We start from the raw sequence: 24,547 nt of genomic DNA, 5'->3' as shown, positions 1-24,547 counted from the left end.
AATATAGGGAGGCTTTAATGGTATCTCAATGCACTCAGATTTACTTACCAGGATTTAACTCCAGTGATGTCAAATGGGTTGGGTTATGCTGTCAAAAGTTCTAATAGTACTTTTCCCAGGGATGGAGGAGGCTGGCTAATTAGTGGGTGCTTTTAGTGTTTAAGACAGTAAGTGCTTGGGGGTTTCTTATTATTATTGCTCCTGAGTAATTTAGTGGGAGTCTCGGACTTGATGACTGGTCCAGAAGAGCTGAGAGATCAGAGATGTGTATGCTGAAAAATCAATTGGTGCGTGGCTGTCAGATCTCCAGCTGTCTTTGGAAATTTGGCAAAGCTTGAGATTTTGTGCCATTAATTCCCAGCACCTGACCTAGTATTCTGAGAAATTTGCATTTCATTTTGAAAAGCAAGCAGAGTTTCTAGTCCTCTTTATTATGGAAATATATTTGAAAACATGGAGGCTGTGCCTACAAAGGATGGAGCATTTGCACCACTCTGTGCATTGGTTCAGTAAATGCAAATTGGGTTGTTGCTCTTAAAAATGAAGGCAAAACAAAATCCTCTAGTATTTTGGCTAATTGCCAGCTCTGGATAACAGTTGCCAGTGGTGCTGGCAAGATGCAAGGAATACCAACAGCAAGAGATGAGCAAGCTATCCAAGAATTGCTTTAGATTAACTCAGACGTTATTCGAGTTGCCATGCAAATAACTGGGAAGTATCAGATATCCCAGATATTCCCTGCTGCCACACAGTCAAACCCAGAGGCTTATAAAAATTACCTGCCCATCTGTGGTTCCTTCTCCATTTCTAAAAAAATTGGTCCTTCAATTCCTCAGCCTCAAAACACAAACTCCCCTCCCCATCCATTGGTGATGGGAACAGCAGTGAAAGTGACCAGGGAAGTTAGAGGAGGTGCAGAGGAAAGAGTGGGATCTACGGCTACCAGTGGCTACCAGTCCTGCTGGCTATGTTCCATCTCCACTGTTGTAGGCAGTATGCCGCTGAATGCCAGTTGTGCTCAGGTTCTGCTGGCATCTGGTTGGCCACTGGCCTGATTCAGCAAACTCTTCTTGTGTTCTTATAGCTCAAATATTCTTCTGACTCAGAGAGACTAGAGATATAGGGAGGGAAAGGAAACTTCTCAGAACACACAGTTCTCCCTACAGACCCCTGCATTTCATCAGCAAGGACACTTGGGGCTGGATTAAGGGAGGGAGGAAAGCAGCCCTCCCATTGCACTCCTTCCAAGGCATTTGGCTCTGAGTTTCATGTATTGCCCCTCCTGGCTTGCTACACCAGGAATTGCTTGCATCAGCTGCCAGACCCTCTGCTTTTCCTTTTAGCTCAGTGTGTTTGGGGGCTGTGATGATGCATTTCTAAGCCCTTAGAAGGTATTCTGGGTAGCCCAAGAACACCACAGCAGGACCTCTATAATAGCTTTGGAGGAATACACACCTTACAGGGAGGAGAGAAATGCAGGCTACAGTATATATGGAATGCATTTTTGCCAGTTCTGTTGAAATAGTCCTGAAGCCTATGAAATGCATTTTGGGGGATTTGATCTATAGGAAGCTACCTTCAGTGCGCTGCTTTGGAGGCATTTGTCACCACACTCCCCTCCTCACCCTGGAAATCACTGTGATGTTTCCCTTTCACTTTGGAAAGAGGCAGTGTAGTATAGGGATCTCAGAGAATTCTACTGGAAACAGAAATGGAGGGAGAAAGGAATCGTCAGGAACAGAAATCATATAAGCAAATACAAATGGTCTTTGTTATTGTTGTTTTAAACTGCAATATAATGTAAATAATTACTTTCTTCTCTGTATTGTTTTCCCTTGAAGGGCACTGAAATAAATCACATAATTAATTGCATTAGGTATGGCCATAGCAGAGTTGAATGACATAGGTTTTAGTCCAAGCTGAAATGTAGTGGCATGGAAGCAGCACTGATTGTAACAAACGCTGCGTGAGGTGGAAATCTCCAGGGACAGAGGTGGTATCTTGGCTCACTGCTCTCCACTTCCTCCTCAAAATGACTGTCTAGTAAAACAACTCGATGGTCAATCAGCTGCAGCAGTGAGTTTGAAGGATACCCTCATTTTGGTCAAGTCAATTGCTCTCAGTCTAACCAGCTCTAGAAGGTTAATGAGAAGATAAATTTGGACAACTGCCAGCAATGCTGCCCTAAGAACTTTGTGAAGGGTGAATAAGGTTGAATAGAAGTTTAGAGCATAAGTGGGGAATGTGGGAATGTTCAGGGAGGCAGGAGAGGATATATTGTTTAATTATATCCTTCCCAACTTGTGTTAACAAGTTCTATAATTTAGCTGAGTAACATTCTCCTTTTTAAACTTGTGCAATGGATAACGTCTTTGCCAGGCTTGTTTAAGCCTCTAAAGTAAGTTTCCTGGTAATTCCCCTTTATTCCCTCATGAAAAGATAGACACGACACAGTCTTGTATAAAAGTATAAAAGAGTTTACTCACACACATTCTGTTTACAGATGGATCTCAGAAGGCAGACTTGTTACAAAATATGTACACGTTAAATCTATCCCATAAGGAGTTAGTTCCTTTGTCCTCTCTTGAAGCCAAGAGAGCATCTCAGGCTAAGCAAATGTTGCTTCTTCGAGGAATGGAGTCAGAGAGAGAGATGGCTGCCTCCCCTGAGGTATTTTGTTACCTGCATAGATGAGGTCACACCCACCTCTGGTCACATGCAGAGGAAGTCTGTCCCAGCCCAGGAGGAAACAGGAAGTTCTGATTGGCTGGTCCAGACATCCCCTTTTATGTCCACTCTAGGAATGTTGTATTTGACTGCTCTGTGTTTCACATCCCACAGGGAATTCCAAAGTGTTTTTGGAATACAACCCACCCTCACCTATTGGTCATACTGGTTAGAAATGTCCATCAGAAAAAGCAGTAGGAACTGCTGCAGTTCACACATTTGTTGGAGGTCAGAAATAGAAATTATGCAAGTTAATATGGGCCAATACCTGTAACCCGAGGTACCACTGTATGCCAGCGTGGGGAGAGCTCTTTTATGACTGGAAGGTCTAGCTTGTTAATCACAGGGAATAATATTACCCAAAAAAACAACTCCTTCTAGTTCTTCCCACCATAAAATCAAATTCAAAGATGTGTAGCTCAAAAGCCCCTCAACCTATTTGTCGGCAATTTGGCAGGTTTCTTATTCAGGGACTCCTCTCAGATGCCTACAGTTTACAACCTATTGGCCCACAAAACACGCGGAGAGATTATTATTCTATTTTTTATACACTCAAAAACTGTAATGGCTGACTTTTCAGGAAAACTTGAAATCTCTCCCCCAAATGGAAAAATGTTGTTGACACTTTATTTATTTGTTTGTTTAACAAAATAAAGGTGCCCAGCATGAAAGCCCCTGGGCCTATTTACTGTATTTTGGCAGGATTTATCCACTGCATGCCTGCAAATTTCTTACGTATCTGTCAAAAGGAAACAAATGGCACTTCTTGTTTTTCCCACTAGGGAGAGATGAAGTGGACTTTGAAGGACTATAATCCAAATCTGGGAGCCTGTATAGCTCTTGAACCAAAGTGGGCTGTTTTTGAAACAATGAATCAGTGTCTGAACTTCATGTTGTGGTTGGTGCACATTCCTAATTGGGAATATTTCTGCAACATCACCAACTGCGTACCGTCTTCTGACATTTCCCCCACAAGGTCTTCAGAAATGTTTTGCCTGTTTATTGACATCCCTACCCACTTCTCTTTTGGTTCAGTACATTGACCTCAGTGACTTTGGCTTCATATACACCATACATTTAAAGCACAAAGAATCCTGGGAACTGTAGTTTGTTGAGGGTGCTGGGAATTGTAGCTCTGTGATGGCTAAACTACAGTTCCCAGGATTCTTTGGGGGAAATCATGTTTTTAAAATGTACTTCAAATATATGATGTATATGCAGCAGAATCACCTGGCCAGATCTGACTGACTACCCAGCAGGGCGACAGTATACCAGTCGTGACATGATGATGCCAGGCTAGTTGGAATTGCCCATGTGGCTTTGTGCTCCGCTCATTGTTGCAAGAGGTAGACTCCATGCCCATTTTGTTTCTAGATTTGTTTATACGTAGACTCAGATTGCTGTATTGGTGAATTATTTTAATTTGGCTCTATTGTAAACTACCTTGGGAGCCATTAGGATGGTCTATAAATAGAGTATATAAACAAATAAATAATATAGGCACAGGAAATGAGCCATAGCTAGAAGGTGGGGTGGTGGCATTGAAACACCAGAAAATAGCTGGAAAGTGGACAATTGATTTTTTTTTTTGGGGGGGGGGTGAATATTGTTTCACCGAAAAGATGTTAGGGAACAGACTTTTCTCCCTCCCAACACTGTTTCTGGCCTCTAAAAGACAAAGAGAATATTCAACATGGGCCTCATCTAGCACAGTAACTTGCAGCAGAATTCAACACACATCTTCTCCTATGGAGCAACAAGTTTAGAAATAATAAAAATAAAAATAAATTTTATTTATATCCCACCCTCCCTGGCCAGAACCGGGCTCAGGGCGGCTAACATCAAAAAATATATAATACATTAAGACATAAAATCCAGCAATCGACTGAAATACAGCTTAAAATTGAATTAAAATCAAGATAAAGGAAGCTGCCTTAGACCTTCACCTTTGGCTGTCACGATGCTGTGCATTTCCCAATCCCATGGAGAAAGAGGTCAGGCAAAGCTGATTATAGGTTCCAAGGCCATGGAAGTAGCAACTTACTCCCAGGAATACTAGAAATAGACTAAGGCTTTCCAAGCCTCTATCTCCAGACTATCTCCTCCAGACTCCACCTCCTTGTAGAGAACCTCAGAGCCTTAAAGGACCAACTCTCTGCCCTGAAGACAATCACTCCTCCTCTCTCCTGCAGCCTCCCTCCAGATGCCCTGCCTGCACTGCTGGACTTGTGATTTGCAGTGGGAGGCACCTGTTCTTCAAGCTATGGGGAAGGTGCCTGAGAAGGGTCCAGGCTCTGCCCTGCAGAGCTCCCTTGGTGGCCTGGGAGGTTCTTCTGGAACTTTTGTTCAACAGTCTCAGACACAAGGGTCTTCCTAACTTCAGAAGTCAGCTCTGAGCCCTGACCCAGACCTGACTTCCCATCTCTGACTCTGGCTCCATGCTAGATTTAGGGGTCATGTCATAAGGTAAGAAGTGTGAGACATGTAGGAGCCTTCAGTTCGCTTCTCAGGTCCTTACTCGGATTTGCATCTTGATTTATCAATAAAAAGCTACCTTCATACTGAGTTAGACCATTGGTCCATCCAGCTTAGTGCTGTCCACACTGACTTACCAGGGTTACAGTTCCAGCCCTATCTGGAAATGCTGGGATTGAACCTGGTATCTTCTGAATGCAAAGCAGATGGTCTACAACCAAGCTATGGACCATCTCGTGACCTTCTTCTGTATAGAATTTCAGCCTTAGAATGTAAGCTGGGAATGCCTTTTCTTTACTCACACTCAACCTTAGGTAGCCTTAATAGCAGGTTCAGATGTCACCCCTCCCAAAAAAAGAATAGAAAAATGTATGAGTGGGGCTGCAGGGGCATATGTTCTAGCCCCAATCCCATTGCACAGGGCTGCCACAATCCCCTAATGCCTACACAGCATGTAAAGGGAGTCTTGTACACACATGGATCTCTTCCAAATGAACGAGATGCAACCCTAGCTTAAGTGAGGGCATATCCTGGCACACAGTGGCAAAAGCATGGATGGTCTGTTTGTGGCCACTCTGTGCATCAGTGATGGGGCAAGTCTGATCCATGTGACCTTGCAGCCTCATCATATAGGCCACATTCACACCTTGCATTGAAAATATTATTACAGCACCTTATAATCTTGTGTCTTGCCCCAAATAATTCTGGAAGCTGTACTTTGTAAAAGGGAATGTGGCCCTTGGGCTGCAAAAGTTCCACCACCTCTTCGGCTGATAAAAGGATGCCTACTCATTTTTGAGTCAACAACACTTGTGAATTCATTAAACACTTGTGTATCTCATTAGAAGGATTGAATGAGCCCAGCACCCCCATTCCACCCACCCCTTGGTTTCTAGCTTCTAACCTGATCTTTGAATCTTCTTAGAAGGGAGTCTCACCCTTTAAGGAGCAATTTGCTACTCTCCCTGGGCTCCCCCTTGCTCTCAGTGGGTGATCTCCAGTCACCCAGATAACAAGGGAGGAAGGAACAGCGATGCCAGCTTTCCTTGAAGCAGGTCATCCATGAATGAGAGGGAATCTTTACTGAAAACTGCAGGAGGACACAAATATTTTGAAGGCTCTGGTAAGCTCAAGTGAGTGGTACATGTTCATTGTTTCCTTTGACAGAAAATCCTGAAATACAGAACCACCACAGCACTTTTCTCTAGCTGGAGAGAACATGTTTGGGCGAGGGATTCAAAACTACAGTATTGTCACTTCTGGTTGAGCATTTCTTAAGAAAGATGCCTGGGCTCTTCAGTCACAGCCCTGTTGTGAACAGTGTGCCAAACAATTGTCTCTGCAAATTGCTTTGTGACTGAGCCAGTATCAAATTTTCATTTACATCTGCAGTAAACAACTTTGCATTAATGTTTGTAGCTCCAGCATGGAGTTAGCAGCATTTCTGTTATCTCTGTCTCGTGTTTCCTACGAAAAGCGAAAGTCAAGGCTGCTAGTTTGCTTATTGGTTTATTTAATTATTTCCACTTACTATCTAAGAGTGTATATACATATATTCACACACAAAAGTAGAATAGCACCATGTCAAAAGACATAAACAGTATCCATCTACACAATGCTTTTTTCTAAAAAAAAATGTTTAGGGGTACTCTCATTTTGACTAAAGAAAAATCACAATTTTATAGTTCAAATTGGGAAAAATAAATACAGTAAATGGACAAAAGTACAAAGATTCACAAAATGTTTAAGGTACCCCTGCATCCCTCCAGGAAAAAAGCACTGCATACATCTGATGCAGTGGACTGTAGTATTGGAAAGCTTATGCCATAATACATTGGGTAGCCTTTAATGTGCTACAAAGCTTTTTGTTGTCTTTTCTGCAAGAGGCTCACACAGCAGCCCCTCTGGAAATGGTTTTTGTAATGTCCAATTTATGCTTTTGTTCTGAAAAGTACAATGAAAAAGGATTTCTTTGGTGGAATTTGGGTGGCAAAACATATAGCAGTGGTGGCGAACATATAGCACGCATCGCCCCAGCAGGGCAGCTACTTCTGCGCTGGGGGTGAGGGGGAGAGTAGGGCTCAAGTGCAAGCAGTAGTGGAGGCGGGGATCTCTCAGAAGTGGAGTGCACTTTGTGCTGAGAGATCCCCGCCTCCACTCCTGCTTGCAAGCAAGTAGGAGCAGGATCGGGCAGCTCATCTAAGGAGCGCCTGGCTGCTTTCAGGTGGTGCAGGGGCTCTCAGATACAGCTTCTGGGCTGCCTCCACCTTCCCTGGTTGATGTTGTGGCTGCAACGGCAGAACCCAGCGTTGGAGGGTGGCAGGTGCCTTTTCTCACTAGGAAAATGGAAGTGTGGCATTCAAAATGGAAGTTATACTCAGAAGAGAGCATGTTCGACTTCCGAAAAAAGTTCCAAAACTGGAACACTCATTTCCAGGTTTGAAGCATTCAGGTTCCAAGTAGTTCAAGAACTAAGCTGTTTGAAAACTGAGGTACCACTGTATTTATTTCCCACGATTTGAACTGTATTTATTCCACCCCACCCCCCGTGGTGATTTTCTTGAGTCAAAATGAGAGTACCTCTAAACATTTATTTTAGAAAAAAAGCACTGAGTTATACCAAAAAATTATATATCAATGGGAAAATAATTTAATGAAGAATGTAATGCAATAACTTTTAAGAAGGATTATTTATTACAACAGCAGTCATAAAAAAGAAGCATGAAACACACAGAAAAGAAGAAGAATGACCAATAAGCAAGGGAACACCCCACGGCTAACCGCTGTCTCCTTTAATATTAATTTTGATCTTGGAAGTACATTGGTACCTTGTTTTGAGTCCAGGATCTGTTCCGGAGCCCCGGATGCTCAATGAAAGGGACCCTAACCCAACGAAAGGGACTCTCGACAAAGTGCCGCTCTGAGCACGCGTGTGGAGCGGTTTTGTGCTTCTGCGCATGCTTTAAGTGTGATTTTGTGCTTGTGCGAGTGTGCGAGTGGCAAACCCGGAAGTAACCCATTCCAGTACTTCCAGGTTTGCCGCAGACGTTCCATGAAATGGATGCTAAACGGGGCAGACTCAAAACGAGGTACCACTGTATTAAATAAGATGATATGATAAGATAATATGATTAAAGGAATAACACTAGGAGAAAGGGTGTATAAAATGAAGGCATTCGCTGATGACGTGCTGGTGATGACAGAAAACCAGATGATGGAAAATTTTGATGAGGTGGCAGGCTTTAAATTGAGTAAGACAAAAACTAAAATATTAGTCAAAAATATAACAAATGAAGAAAGAGCAGACTTAGAAAAAACATCAGGATTAAAGATCTGCCAAAAAGCTAAATATTTGCGCATTTGGATATCCTCAAAGAATATCAACTTATACCAGGATAATTATGTCCCAGCTTGGGCTGAAATTAGAAGAAACTTGGATACCTGTAGCAAATTGAAATTATCCATTTTAAGAAGGATCTCTATAATAAAAATGAATGTGCTCCCCAAATTATAATTCCTTTTCCAATCAATCCTGATACTGGGTGGGACAGACCGCTTCAGGGAATGGCAACGATACACCTCAAAATTTATCTGGCAGGGGAAGAGGCTCATTGACACTAAGGACAGAGGAGGCTTCTCACTGCCAGATATAAGACTGTACTATGAGGCAGTCTGTCTCACCTGGTTAAGGGAATGGTGTATACAGTGGTGCCTCGGGTTACATATGCTTCAGGTTACATACGCTTCAGGTTACAGACTCTGCTAACCCAGAAATAGTGCTTCAGGTTAAGAACTTTGCTTCAGGACTTCCGGAGGCGGCGCCTCCGATAATGGCGGATTCCCTCTGATTCAGAGGGAGATAGCTCCACAGAAATCGGGTCCTACCGCTGCAGCGAAGCGGGGACCCCTTTGAAAACCGCAGGCGGAAGAAGCCAGCGACCGTGGGACTCGGCGGGCACCGTTTGCGCCCCCTCCATTTGGCAAAGGAACCCCACAAAAGGGTCTGGAGTGAGACGGGGGTTGGCGTGGTGCTGAGAGTCAATCGGTACTTCTGCGGAGCGAAGCTGCACAGCTGATGTCGGAGAGCGCTGTCCTTTTTCCTGTGACAATTCGGATTCTAAACAACAACCCATGAGTAGGACAATTGAAACTTTTGGATTAAAAATATACCTTTGAATTTGACCCGAGACGGGAAGGCGCAAACAGGAGGTCCGCCTCCCATTCTTTGTATAAAGATCAAAGCAAAGATTTTACAAGCTGAAAGCCAGATAAAAAATGACAGCTTGAAATTTCCTGCACCTTTAACTACCAAATCCCCCTAGACAGCAGGAGGCAAGGGGGAAAAACTTGACTTTCTAATCCTGCAGAGAGTGAGTTAAGAAAATAAGTCTCCATTGTCCCTAACCTGGGGACGGAATGACAGGAAAGAAACTGTCGGTGATGTTTACAATTTGAATATAGAAAAATTGACAGAATTGGAAAAGGAAAAAAAATAATTCCAACGCCGCTTTCTGCCTGTTTGCTTTATATTGAAGGAAACAAAATATCTGAAAATCGAAAGTAACTTTTTCTTTCCTTGTTGGATACATTTTGAAAATGGATGTTAAAAAGTAACTACACCCCCTAGAGGAAGCCTGCCAGTGTGTCTGCTTTAATCTAAAAAGAGAATATAGTAACTGTGAAAATCAGACCGTGGGACCTGTTCCCTGACCTTGACAGAAATGATTAGAGAGGAAGTTTTATCTGCCCTGGACAAAATATATGTTGTGCTGCGACAGCTGGATGAGAAAGTGTCTCTGATGAATCAAAAGATGGACTATATAACAGCTGCAGTTAACAAAGAGATGCCAATGGGAAATGCAGTTACAGAAACTGCTCAACAATCTACTTATGAAACTGGTTTAACAGGGCAAGTGCAAGGGCAGAGAAAGATAGAAGAGGTTTTGAATGCACCTCAAAAGACACAGAGACTTCAAGTCCTACATGACCAAAAGCTGCAACACTGGGAGATGGAACTTGGAGGATACTGGCTAAATTTTGGACTTAAGAAAATTCTTATCTCTAGTGGGACTGTGAGACAAGTGGAAGATCATCTTTGGAACAATCACTTTTTGGATTACAAAATAAACACTGGGGAGTGCAACACCAGGGAATGGGACAATTGGATAAAAGGAAATGAAAAATACTACTGTACGGAACTCCCCGGTGATTGGCTCTCCAAAGAGAAAGAGAAGAGAATTCAAAAGAACCCAACAGGGAACAAGGATGTATGCAAATACAAACAGAAACAAGGAAACTCGCAGAGGGGGCCTGGAAGTGACCTGAGAGCCTCAGATATTAGAACACCGGACTGATGAGGATATAATGACAAGGACTGACATTACCCGGAACCAGGAAAAGGGACGTTGGATAAATCTAGAATGAGAAATGCTTTTTGTAATAAACCTATATTTATGGAATTAGTGTAATACTAATGAAATATTAAGGGATGTTGGAAAGGAATTGGCTTACGCAGAAAGGTTAAATATGGTTTGAATTTAGAAATTTTAGAGATTTGAGGACAAGTTAAAATTAATGATATTAATGCAAAAAATGAAGTGGTTTGAGTAAATAAGATGAATTTGCTAAAAAAAATTAAATGGAATACAAAGAGAGAGGTGAGAGGAAGTCAGGAAAAAAAGTAAAAGAACGATGAGAAATTGAAAGGAGGGATTTTTATTTTACTTTTACTTTTTTCTTGTTTTTGTGTTAAATTTTTTGGCTTCTGTATTTTTTATTTTTTGGTGTTTTTCTTTTTTTCTTTCATTCTTTTGTTGTCTTTGTAACCCTTTTTCTTGTTAAAATCTAATAAAATATTATTTTTTTAAAAAAGAACTTTGCTTCAGGATGAGAACAGAAATCATGCTCCGGCGGCGCAGCAGCAGCGGGAGGTCCCATTAGCTAAAGTGGTGCTTCAGGTTAAGAACAGTTTCAGGTTAAGAACAGACCTCTGGAATTAATTAAGTACTTAATTAAACCCGAGGTACCACTGTAATGGTGAACCCAGACATTAGATCTTGAAGGATTCAATATCAGATATGATTGGCATGCATATCTGATTTATGAAAAAGCTAAAATACACAAGGATTTTACCAATCACATCATTAGAAAATCCTTATTTAAAGCCTGGGATAAATATACAGACCTTCTAGAACAGAAGACACCATGGTGGATCTCACCAACTGAGGCATTAGCCATAAAGAGGAAAAATTCAAGTAGGAATTGGCCTACCTACCGAACATTACTTAAGAAGGAAGGAAACCAATTAAAATTAAAAACATTTGAAGAAGTAAGGGATCAAATGAGTGACTGGTTTCAATACAGTGGTACCTCTAGTTGCGAACTTAATTCGTTCTAGAGGTCCGTTCTTAACCTGAAACTGTTCTTAACTAGAGGTGCGCTTTTGCTAATGGGGCCTCTAGCTGCCACTGCACTGCCAGCACACCATTTCCGTTCTCATCCTGGGGCAAAGTTCTCAACTCTTCCAGATTAGTGGCATTTGTAACCTGAAGTATTTGTAACCTGGGGCTTTGTAACTTGAGGTACTACTGTACTATCAATTGCTTGAAAGATTTAAGGTTGAGAAAAAAAAGGTTTGAGGTAGAAAATACAAGATCTCAAACAGATGTCATTAATTCCAAAATTAAAACTCTTTCTAAGGCTTACCGACTCCTCCTTGACTTCCCAGAGGTGGTTAAGTCGGCTATGATTAAATGGGCCCAAGATCTAGGCCACACTATACAGATGTCCCAATGGGAGAATTTGTGGAAGGTAAATTAGAGGTTTACTGCCTGTTACTCCATAAAGGAAAATATGCAAAAAATGTTATACCGGTGGTACCTGACCCTGCCCACCTAGAAGTTTGAAAGCACGTCAAAGTGCAAGTAGATAAATAGGTATTGCTCCGGTGGGAAGGTAAACAGTGTTTCCGTGCACTGCTCTGGTTCGCCAGAAGCGGCTTAGTTATGCTGGCCACATGACCCGGAAGCTGTACGCCGGCTTCCTTTTTTTTTTTAAAAAAAATAATTTTTATTAACTGGCCAATCACATCAAATTAAATCACATCGCATAAATTCCAAATTACAAAGCCAAATTTTTAAATTTTGTTGGGGGAACCCATACTTCAAGATCCAAAGGGGGATTCAGATCATCTTCTTATTACTGCGTTAATGTCCAAATCAGTCCCAATCAGTCCAGACAAAGTTCATAATTCTATCCAGTCTTATCTTGGTGTTTCCACAGCATATCTTGTTCATATAATTTCTATTTTTCCTTTACGATCTCTTCTGTTAGTCTCCTTAAGCCGATAAGCAAAATAATAATCCTCTGTGGATTTCCCGTTCCTCCACTAAGTCCAGATGGTTTCCATATATATCCTTCGTAGATAGCATCGCTCTTTCCATCATAAATTTGGCATTTGTCGCTCTTAAGTCCCACCGAGGAGTTGATCCACAATATTTAAACAACTCTATTTCTCTCTTTCTCCTCCCAGGCCCAAGAGCTCCTACATTGCCTCTCAAAATGGCGATGGCATTTTTAACTGCGTCATTCCAAAACTCTTAGCTTTTCAGCTTCATCTTGAAACATTGCTTTGGTTCGAAAGTTTATCTCCACACAGCCTTAAATCCACAGCTTAAGTCCTTAGTTTCTGACTCATTAGGGGAGGGGATTCTTGTTAAATCACATAAAAAAGGGGAAGGCAGGTTTTTCCCCCCTCCCCCCTCAGTCATTTGTCGTACCATATCTTGACGTATCTTCTCATATTTTATTTTATTCTTGTCTTGTTATCAGAGATCTCTTCTGTCAGCAGTCTTTACTCCCCCTTTTTCCTTGAAGCATGTGCAATTTATCTCGTCCAAATTGTTTCTTTTGGAGATTCTTGCAACTAGCGGCGCGAATCAGGGACGGCGTCCAGGAGTGCCGGAATCCCACAGGAGGGCTTTGTGCCTAGTGCCCCCACCCCCACAAATCCAGGGGTGGTATAGGGCACAGCAGGCAAGGGCTGTCCCCCCCACAATCCTGGGGGGGGGGTTAAGGAGGCTAATTACCCCCATCATAGCCTCCAAATTACCTCGTGTGGGTCAGAGAGATGTTATTGTCAGCCATCTTCAGATGCGCCACCTAGTGGCCCCCCTGTACGCCGGCTTCCTTGGCCAGTAAAGCGAGATGAGCGCCGCAACCCCAGAGCCACGACTGGACCTAACGGTCAGGGGTCCCTTTACCTTTACCTGACGCCACATAAACTCTCTAAGATGTATAAAAACAACACTTCCGGGTTGGCGCCATCGCCGAATGGCGGACTCCCTCCGAGCTCCGGAGGGAGCCTGCTCGGCAGGGGCTGGGTCCTACCGCGCCGGCGACGCGGGGACCCTCAAAAACCATGGGCGCTGAAACCCATGGACATGGTGACTCGGCTGGCACCTTTTGCGCTCCCCCCAGCCCGCGAAGGAGCCTTTTTAAAGGCTACGGAACGGGTGACAGGGGGGGTGGTGCTTTGAGTCCTCCACTTCCCCTGCCGAGCGAAGCCGCATGCCATTCGACGGAGAGCGCTGACTTCTTCTATTGAAAATCTGGACCTAAAAGAATAACCCGTGAGTAATTGGAACCTGGACTAAAAAGGGGGATAAATTTTTTAAAAAATTTGGAGCGAGCGGGGGAGGCGCAAAAAGGAAGTCAGCCCCCCCCCCTGTTGTAGAGGAGTTAAAGCAAAGGATTTGACATCTAAGATCGAGTGCAACCCTATTTTTACAAAGTTATTAATTTCACGACGGAAAACTATAAGACTGAGCTGGAGGAGAAAAGTGGAATTGATTTAAAAAGTAACCCCCCCCCCCGAAACCCTGGGAGCGTTTTGCGAGAGCGTCAGGAGAAGACAAAGAGAGGTTTTGACAGCTATCAAAGAGCTGTCAAAGCAGAAGAACAAAAATGAGAACTTTGTTACAAGGACTTTGCCGGTTACATTTGTTATAAATTGGATACAAATTGTTTAAAACAAGGAATAACAAGTTACTTGGACTGATTGGGGTGATCTGGAAGGGAACTGAGTTATTGCAACCTACCTAGAGGAGCCGAGGGATATTACAAGTTGTTGACATGGAATTTGAATAGAACTTTCTATCTCCTGGGAAACTGCAGAAATGGAACACTATTTTGACTACAGAGGCTGACATACTAAAGAAGACAATAGACTTATCTATTGAAAAATGGAAGGGACTTGGCATTATGTTTCGTTCCTGAATAACAGAGCCTCTGCAGCTGAATTTGAAGCTTTTGGAATTAGAACATTTGTGCAGGAAAACAGGAAAGGAAAAAAAGAAAAAGAAAAGGAGAGAGATCAACAAGAACAACAAGAATAACAAGAATAACAAGAATTGGATAAAGTTGGAAGAGGGAACATTTGGGACATCCAGATTTGAAAGGTTTAAAGAAATAAAATTCCTAATGAATAAAAATCTGGATGGAAAAAATGGGCCTTTTTGAGACAGACTCCTTCCAGGATTGGACATTCGAAATTAAAGATGACTGGTAAAGGACTATGGCTTAAATAATTGTGGGAGCTCCAGGAAGACATCAGATGTTGATAAATTTTGGGAACGCAACCGGGAAAAGGGGGAGGGAAATTTGGAATCCAAAGGGTGTTAAACTACGTTTTATTTCATTATATTTTAATTTGTAATGTATGTTAAAGGGGGGAACGCGTGGAAGGGAACAGGTCGATTTTAAGAGATGGGAAACTATTTTTAAATTGGGTCAATGACAATAAGTTCAAAATTTGGGATAAGAAATTGCTGAATTTATAAGTAAGAATTGGAATACAAGAGGGGGAGGGGAGGGGAAGTCCTGGAAAGATGTTATGGAAAACAAGATTTTAAATTTGGATGTTTTGTTTTTTTATTTTGTTGTAATTGGAAACTTTTAATAAATATTATTTTAAAAAAAATTAAGATGTATAAAAACACACCAGATGTTTGTTGGAGATGTGGGGAAACAGGAGGCACCATGTTTCACATATGGTGGACCTGCCGAAAAGTCAGAGTTCTGGAATGACATATACTCAGAACTAAAAATAATGCTAAAGGTAAATTTTCCTTAAAAACCAGAAACATTTCTTTTGAGTATTACAGGTACAGATATTCACAAGGGCTTAAGAAAAAAATTTCTGTACACAACTGCGGCCACGAGGGTGCTTATTGCATCATATTGGAAAAATGACAAACTTCCTACTAGAGATGAATGGTTACTCAAACTTACAGAATATGCAGAATTAGCCTCTCTTTCTGAAAGAATCAGAGACAAACCTAGACAGGAGTTCATTCTAGAATTGGATAACTTCAAGAACTACTTGAAAAATAGTTGTAATGTAAGCACAGTAGTTCCCTTTGAATGATTTCTGTAAATAATATATATAAAGGAAAATGACATCAAAATAGAAAAGAGAATTTTTACAAATAATAATAACAAATTAAAGTAATATGTTTATTACAAAGCGAAACATGGAGAGAATGGGAGGTCTTATGTTTGGGTAGAAAACACATAGTTGAAATTATATGTAATTTTCTTTGTGAGCATAGATTATTGGACTGACTGAAATGAAGATAACTATGTGTTGTATATACATGAAAAATGATTAATAAAGCATTTTTTAAAAATGAAACACACAGAAAAAATGACATATACAGGTTAAATTGCCGTGTTGACACTTTGCGTTAAATAAGTGCGTTTTGGGTTGCAGTTTGGGCACTTGGTCTCTGAAAGGCTTGCCATCACTGACATATAGCAATAAAACTGCTAGAGGCCAGTATGGTTTCAAACTGGATGGGAGGGGGGCACATGTTGAGATTCTTGCATTGCAGGGGGTTGGACTAGATGATCTTCAGGGTCCCTTCCAAGTCCACAATGCTATGGTTCTATAACATTCTCTTTTAAAAATATATATAATTTTATTTTTAAATATATATAATTTTATTTTTAAATTTTTAAATTATTAATTTGTCATGAATATGGGCCACATTATTACAATGTAACATTATTACAATGGGGTCATGAAGAATCGGACACGACTAAACGACTAAACAACAACATTACAATGTCAAATCATACCAAATCATAATACAATTTATAAAGCCAATTATACATTCCAAATTAAACAAATTTAGTGACTTCCTGTGTTCTGATCGTCCAGAAATAATTATTCCTAGGTCCTGCGCATAGTCTTATCTATAATCCAAATACAGCAATTCCAATCTTGATCCTGTCTTCTGTTTTTGCAGCCACTGGTATAATGACTTCCACTCATATTCAAAAATTCCATATCCATTAACTTGCAAGAGGGATTTAAAGTCTGTTGATTTAAAGCATGTTCTATGACATTCTCAATCCTGAAATCAGAAGTAGCATAAAATGTAACTTTCACATTTAAAGCTCATTTTCACTCTATTCTGTACTTCACCTACGAGAAGCAAGTTCTTCTCAGATGGATCGGACTGACTTCTTCTTCTTTGGCGATCCCTCATAGCCGAGTAAGATTGTCTTCCAAAAACATGGATTTTAACAATGAGTCCTTAGGTGACTATGGAGGCCAATTATGGACCCACACATCCTTCCGCAGTGGGGACATTGGTTTCCTGGTGGGAGTTGATCACAGTGAGGGTTTGACAAGTGTGCCTTCCTCTTAGCACGTTTCTCCCTTGTGTCCTGAGTTCGAGTGTCAGCTACAATTCTACATTCTACATAATTGCAAAGACTTTCTTCCAATAGTCCAATTCAATTGTAACAACAATTTTGATTTTATCTCCAATTTTTCAGAAAAGTTATTTGCACAGCTCTTTTCATGGGTCTTTGTGAAATGCTATTTTATAACTGCTGCAAGTAAGACAGCGACAACAACGATTCACATATTTTTTATTGTTTTCCTTTCTTTTTTCCCTATAAGCAGATGAAGTCATCAGATATTGACCAGGAATTATTCACAGAAAGCTACTGCAAAGTGTGCAGCGCTCAGCTAATATCAGAATCGCAGCGTGTGGCTCATTACGAGGTAAGAAACATCTGGAGGGCTGCAGTACCTCTGGGCTACAAAGAGGTCTGTAAGGGGTGCTCTCAAATATCTCTGATTTTCCACTGCTCAGTGCAAACTTTGTACAATTGCTGTTGTGAATAGGCATTCTCAATGGACAGCAGGGTGAGAATCTTATTGTTGGATCCACAAAAAGAAAATAAGGAGAATGGGTAGGATCCAGAGTAAGGCTGTGCACACAGCATACATTTAAAGCACATGACTTCCACCAAAGAGTCTTGGGAACTGTAGCTTGTTGGGGTTGTTAGCTTTTGACAACTACCAGTTTGCATACAGGGCAAATAGATCCACGGAAGACGCTATCACTACCACTCTCCATGCTGCTCTGTTCCATCTGGAGCAGCCGGGGAGTTATGTGAGGCTGCTGTTTGTGGATTTTAGCTCTGCTTTTAACACTATCCTCCCCCATAGACTGGTGTCCAAGCTAGAGGCGATTGGACTCTCCAACTCCACCTGTCTTTTTTTTGTCAGGTTTTGGACTTTTTGTCAGAACGTTCTCAGAGGGTTAGAGTAGGGTCACATATGTCCACAGCCCTTAGCCTTAACACCAGCTCACCACAGGGTTGTGTGTTGAGTCCCCTGCTCTATACTCTCTATACCTATGATTGTACAGCCATTTATTCCAGCAACAAAATCATCAAGTTTGCTGATGACACTACGGTGGTGGGGCTCATTTCAGGAGGGGATGAGTCCGCCTATCGGGACGAGGTGGAGCGGCTTTGTGCTTGGTGTGGAGAGAACAATCTGGCTCTTAATACGACTAAGACCAAGGAATTGGTGGTGGATTACAGGAAAAAAAAGGCGGACATTCAGCCCTTGTATATCAACGGGGAACGGGTGGAGAGGGTGGCGGAATTCAGGTTTTTGGGAGTGACTATCGATCAGGGCATGACTTGGAGCGCAAATACCACTGCTCTGGTGAAGAAGGCCCAGCAGAGAATTTATTTCCTCAGACTTTTAAAGAAGAACAATCTGAGTGAGAGACTGCTGGTGTCCTTCTACCGAGGCTCCATAGAGAGCATTCTCACATACTGTATTTGTGCCTGGTTCTCCAGCTGTACAGCTAGGAAGAGGAAGGTGCTCCAGAAGGTCATAACCACAGCCCAAAGGATTATTGGTCATCCCCTCCCATCTTTGGAAGAACTGTACGGTTCCCGTTGTCTTAGGAAAGCAAACAATATCCTGCAGGATGCATCTCACCCGGGACACAGTCTGTTTGTACTACTGCCTTCTGGCAGGAGATACAGAAACATCAAGTCAAGGACAAATAGACTGAAAAATAGTTTCTATCCAAGAGCTGTGGCCTTCTTAAATGCAGTAACTCGATAGTGTGACCTGGGAGTTTGATGGGTGTGGGTGTGGCTGGAATGTGGTTTGTTTGGTTGTTGTTGTTGTGTTGCTTTTGTTGTTTTTAAGGGATGGCATCCAATTTCGTTGCACTTGTGCAATGTTGCACTTGTGTAATGACAATAAAGAATCTATCTATCTATCTATCTATCTATCTATCTATCTGCTGGGAATTGTAGCTCTTTGAGGGGTAAATTATAGTTCCCATGATTTTTTTGTGTGGGAAGCATTGTGCTCTAAATGTGTGATACGGAAGCAGCCTCTGTAAATTGGTCTTAGGTCCCACCGAAATCAATGGGACAAATTATTCATCATGACCTAAGCCCCATTGTTTTCAATGGGAACTAAAGTCACCTAAATTTGGGTGCAGTTCTATGACCCTGGCTCCCAGGAACATGGGAAATCTCAGATATCCTGCTCTGACATTAGAGATTATTTTATATCTGCTGTGTGTGAGGCTGCAACATCAGAGAATGAGATGCAATGGTGAATTCTAACCTCCTGGGCCAATTGGCATCTGAGCAGTGACAAGAGAGCCCAAAGGGGGGGTGCCTGTGGGGTGCCAGGGGAGGGATGAGAAATGGCTGGGTGCCAAAGGATCCAAAGCCACCCCAGTCTCCTGGCACATCCTTATGCAGCAGGGAAAGTTGGATATTCCTCCTGATTTTTCCTCCAACCTCATTTCTATCCTGCTGGCATTTGGATGTGGATAGTTGAACTGCCTTCCTCCTCGCAGCCAATGCTCATTCATCTGAAGGTGAGCCCCATTAAGCTCAATAGAACTTAAATTGGGTAGCCTGGGATTGTGCTGCAAATTTGGCTCTATCCCTGTATATGCTGGATTGTACAGGGATGTATGTTTAGGGATGGTGAGCATTTAAAGCAATTGGAAAGTTTATTTGTTTGGAAAATTTCATTGCAAAATTTGGAGATGTATGAATTTTGAAGAATAGCTACATTTCATATTGTTTTGGAAAGTGAAGATTATGCAATTTTGCATTAAGATGTCAACTGAACTGAATATCTCATTCATCCTCAATGGTGTGTCAGATGCTTTCAGCTTTCTATTATAAATGTTAAAAATTCACAGACTGAACATACATTCGGGGTTTTTGTGTGACTGTCTGCTAAAAGACATGTTAAAGGGTGTTATCAACTGGCTATAAAACATGTAGCAACACACTTCAGACTTCATTGTAATAATACAACTGAGAGCATGTCTGTCCTGATGATCAGCAGGTCATGGCTTGAGTGAGGGGTCCCTGCGAAGTGTGAGCAGTAGGTTTCTATATGTTTTTGCTCCTCCTGTTTCCACAAACCTGTCCTGGTCTGCCTGGCAACTTCAGAACAATATGACCAAGAGAAAGTGTTTGGAAGGAGCCCTTAGAATGCTGTATTGATGGTGTCATGTGACCCAGAGGAGAGACTGGTCATTGATGAGTGACACTAATGGAAACAAAAGGGCGTTTGACTGTAGGGGTGACTAATTTGATTCAGTTTGCAATCAAAGGTGAACCGAATTCACACTTTCTGAAATAATGTGTAAACCAGAACAAAACCATCCTTTGAAATGTGCACTTCTATGAATTTCTCAATGCAATTATCCAACCAAGTAATGTGTGTAAAAATGCATATACTAGGGTAAACTGTGGATAAACATCTACATATTGGTGCAAATAGCAGCCAAAAATACATTATATTAGGGGGAAATCACTATGGGAAAAGGTGTGTTTTATGCAAAATTGTATTAAGAAATGGGTATATAAAATGGGATCCTGGTTGGGGAGGAGATATAAATAAATATTAACTATTAGGAGAATTTTGCGCCAAAACACTGATCATTTTCAACTGACTTTAAAAATAAATCTCGTGGAAATGCTGAGATCTGAAAACTGACAGAAACCAAAATTGACAGATTTGCCCATCTCTGGTTGATGGTTCTGGGCAGCTGGAATGCAAATCATATCCACCTGTGGCAAAGTGGAATGGTGGTAAGCAGCAGCTTTTTATTGGGTTGGCAGAGAGGCAAGCTGGATGACAGCGGAGGAAGAAGCAGGATTGCTGTGGTTGCGGAACTCGCCTGAGTGCTGGCTTCTGCTCCCTGCAGTGCCTGCTCACGCTAATGCTGGGACACCAGCAGCTTGTGACAAAGCCAGCTTGCACCTCCTGTTCTCTCTACTCTGAATTGCCCACGAAGCGAAGGGGAAGGGTAAAATACAAATGGGCGGGGGGGGGGCTAACTTTTGTAATCACAGCAGAGGCAATAACAGGGGTGTCTGGCCTTCCTTACTGCTAATCACCAAAACTGGTAAAACAAAGGAATGCATGGGGAAAACTGACCTAACAGCTTGTCTTTGTCATAACTGATGCTAATTAATATAAATTAATGCCACCAACAAACAGACAAAAAGGAGTGGTTTCATTTTATAACAATTTTATTGCAGGATATGCTGTTCTCTAACTCAGGACTGGAATAAGACCTTTAGCACTTAAAAGATTTTGGTGCCCCCATATATATCTAATTTTAAAGAAGAAACCATAAAATAAAATTTTATTTTCCAAAATGAAACAAAACCTACAGTACAGTGAAAAAAATGTTTTTTTGTATACTTCCCCTTTATTTATACTTGAAAAATTTCTGTACTTTTCTAATTTCAAAGTGTTTGATTTGATCCTCAAAATTAATCTTACGTAACACATCTGCTTCTGTACTTAGCAGAGGTAAGGCATCCAGCCTGCCTTGTTGCACAGTTGTTCTGCTGGGATTTTTTATATCCTTCAGCTGAGAAAATGAATGCTCAGCTGAGCAATTTGTGACCATTAATGTTAAAAATCCAGCAGTGGAAAATTTCTGTGGTGCCCCCTTCCCTTGATGCCCTAAGCACCTGCTTATTTTGCTTTATGGTTCATCCAGCCCTGCTCTGACTGCAAAGGAAGTATCAAATTCTAAGAGCAACACCTGCTATTTCTGTTTTGGAAGACAGCTAAAGAGAGAGAGAAAGAAAGATACCCTCACCTCCCCACCTGAAACAGACCTGCATCATGGGGACAGTTTAGTGAAGAATGCTATAATCTCACAACCAGTTTTTCTGCTCAAATGCTCTCTGCTGCCAAATCATTGTAAAAAGCACTGATTTGTTTTCATTATCAAGAATAAGCCTAATGACTGCTACCATTTTTGCTGCTCTGCCTGAGCAATGTGGATTTTCTTGGGGGAGGTGTGTGGAAATGGGGGTGGGTTTTTCTCCACTCAGTGGTGGAATCCACTCCCTATTCCTGCTGGCTCTGTTTTTCACCCACCCACCCTTTCTTTAAGCAGATGATGCTAGAGAAACAGTAGAAAGAGTTATCCTGCATCTCAGGGATGCCAACTTGAAAATAGTGGGGGGCCCAGGTCACATGATACAGCACACACACACCATTGAAATGGCAATGCCCATCCACCTGGGGGGCGGCCCTCTCAAATATTTTATCGGGGGGGTGAGGGTGATGCATCCTGATCTCAGACTGGCATCTTGTGGATGAAGAAGTAGACACCCATCTGCTGCTAGCTTCTGATTCAGTTCCAGATCCATTTCATAGAATCATAGAATTGGAAGGGACCACGAGGGTCATCAAGTCCAACCCCCTGCAATGCAGGAATTTTTAGAAAGCTAGCTCTTTTTAGAGCACACAACTCTGAGATTAAGCGTCTCATGTACCGCCAGCTGAGTTATCCCATCTCTTCACAGCTTGGGACCACAGTGCCTAATGGAAGACCTTCTCCTTCTCCCATAGATACCATGCTGTGTCTACGGATGTCCTCCTCCATGTGCATTTAGGGGGTGGCCTTTTCTGTGGTTTCCCCACAGCTACAGAAGCTTGCTTCTGAAGCACCAGTAGTGAGTGCAAAAGGGTTCTCTGTGCAAAACGGAGGTGGTGGATCCTCACCTGAAGAAATGAAAGCATCTGTTGCCAAGTTTACCAGGAGGGAGATTTTTGTTGGAAAGGCACTTTTGTTCCCACCAGGACTAATAAGTGGCTTTTTATTGGTAGTTTGTAGGGTGGGGGGGGGAACAGGTCCAGAGAAAGGCATTTACATTCCCCCTTGCTTCCCCCAGGTAGAAAGTTACTAATGCCTATTATGGAGGCCATCTATAAAGTGTTCCCTTTCTCCAGCTTGCAAAATTCTCATGCTTTTAGCAGTTGCCTATAAAGTGAAACTCAGTGACAGCACACCTGAGCTCCTTAGCAACGGAGGACAGTGGTTGTATCCAATCCACACCCTGGGGCAAAGAGATTTTTAAAAAACATAAACAACCAAGGTTTTTAAAATGTGTTGTTTCTAAAGAGCAAAGAACCTTTTTTAGAAGAGGAAGGTGTTTTCTGCTCCAGCCTGTTGGTAATGTGCTACACCATTTCTGCTCCACTGCAGTTCACCATCTGCCAAAGACTTTACTCTCATCCCTGTCCACTGTGTCAAATTTCCATAGCTGATGTAATATACGTACTTCATTATGTAAATTATATTGTTGTTATCCCACCCCTTTCATTTCAGTGCAAAGAAATGGGCTGCAAATTACATAGAGATGTCATGACACTTTCCCCAGAAAGACAAAATACCAAAAGCAACCCCACCGCCCAAAACCCTGAATCTTGCAAATCAGCAATGACTCCGCATGGGTGAGCATCCTGGTATCCTAGATGCACCTTGTCACTCTGAATGGCACCCTGAAGCCCTTCCTCCACCTGATTCCATGGAAAGGTGTTCCCATGGCCTCTGGTGTGTAGGGGAGAAGGACGGTAGAAAAATGTCAGGCCAACCTTTGTCAAAAAATCAAAATACATGTGCGTTACTAATCTCCTTCCCAAGATAGGCAGCTAAACTCACAGACTGCTTAACAGGTGGCTGTTGGAAATAATTGGCACATATCAGGGAAGCATGGATGCCCAAGCAGAACATGTTTGAGAGTTAAAAGAACATTCTGCTTTCTCCACAGTTACCAGCACCTCCTTCTGTAACAAATCCATCCACCTGGTCCCTCTTTCATCCCTTCCCACTCCAATTGTCAAGGGCTGCCTTACTCTCTCTCTGACTTTGTCCCCCAGTGTCGAAAATTCAAATGTACAGATTTTTTTAAAAATGACCTATAAAGTCATTTCTCATATGAAGTGAGGAATAAAAAAAAGGAGCCGCACACTTACAGTATTCAAAAAATGGAGCTGTTGGCAATGAGGTTCATCTATCCCCCCCCCCCCATTTCTCTATCTGCACTGGTAAAGCTTTGAAATGTGCTTTCATTATTGCCAATGAAATTGCTCTCTGAGAACCAGAGGCTTAACAGAGAACACTTCCTTTTCTCTTCCTCCTCAAGGCATTTCTCAGGAGCATGTTGTGTCTGTGGGGAATGTTCAGGGAGGCAAGAGAGGATATATTGTTTAATGATATTCTTCCTAACTTGCGTTAGCAAGTTCTAAATCTTAGCAGTTTCAACATTCCCCTTTAAACACACAACAGTTTGTTTGTTCTGGGCTCATTTGAGCCTCTCTATATAAGATTCCTGGTAAGATCCCTTCTTGTCCCTCTTAAAAAGAATATACACGACAAAGTTATTAAAGTCAATATTGTTAAATAGTGGGTAGACATAGCAGATGATGCAGTGATTTCTCCAAAGCAGCTCTTTATTTGTAAGCTGGAACAGAACTGAACAGCAAATAGCTCAGCCAGCCTGCTTTTAAAAGGCAGCTGGCTGTCAACATTGTAGCAACAACAACCCAGGGTTTCCTGCCTTTGATTAGGCCATCAGCCTCTGAGTCAGAGATGCAGTTGATGCCGGTGACTTCCAGGCTGAGGGCCTCAAACCAGTCTTCCCTAGGAGGCTAGGCCACAGGCCTTCGACCACC

At 42.0% G+C, this 24,547-nt stretch overlaps 2 protein-coding genes across 6 annotated transcripts in view; both read left to right on the top strand.

The window, feature by feature from the left end:
* Nucleotides 1-24,547, top strand: part of ZMAT4 (zinc finger matrin-type 4) — a 296,262-nt gene that overhangs the window by 42,191 nt on the left and 229,524 nt on the right. For 4 of the 5 annotated variants that reach the window (XM_083753412.1, XM_083753413.1, XM_083753411.1 and 1 more), the window contains exon 2: nucleotides 17,177-17,278. In XM_083753412.1, the coding sequence (XP_083609538.1) occupies nucleotides 17,177-17,278 (102 nt within the window). Of the gene's footprint in view, nucleotides 1-17,173; nucleotides 17,279-24,547 lie in introns of all 5 variants that reach the window. The other variant, XM_083753410.1, reaches the window with a different exon arrangement.
* Nucleotides 1-24,547, top strand: part of NKX6-3 (NK6 homeobox 3) — a 641,500-nt gene that overhangs the window by 436,770 nt on the left and 180,183 nt on the right. The gene's annotated exons all lie outside the window — the stretch shown is intronic.

Source organism: Podarcis gaigeae (assembly GCF_964106915.1).
Source record: "Podarcis gaigeae genome assembly, chromosome: 8".
Lineage (NCBI taxonomy): Eukaryota > Metazoa > Chordata > Lepidosauria > Squamata > Lacertidae > Podarcis > Podarcis gaigeae.
The sequence above is the reverse complement of the archived record's forward strand: the minus strand, read 5'-3'. Positions and strand labels throughout refer to the sequence as shown.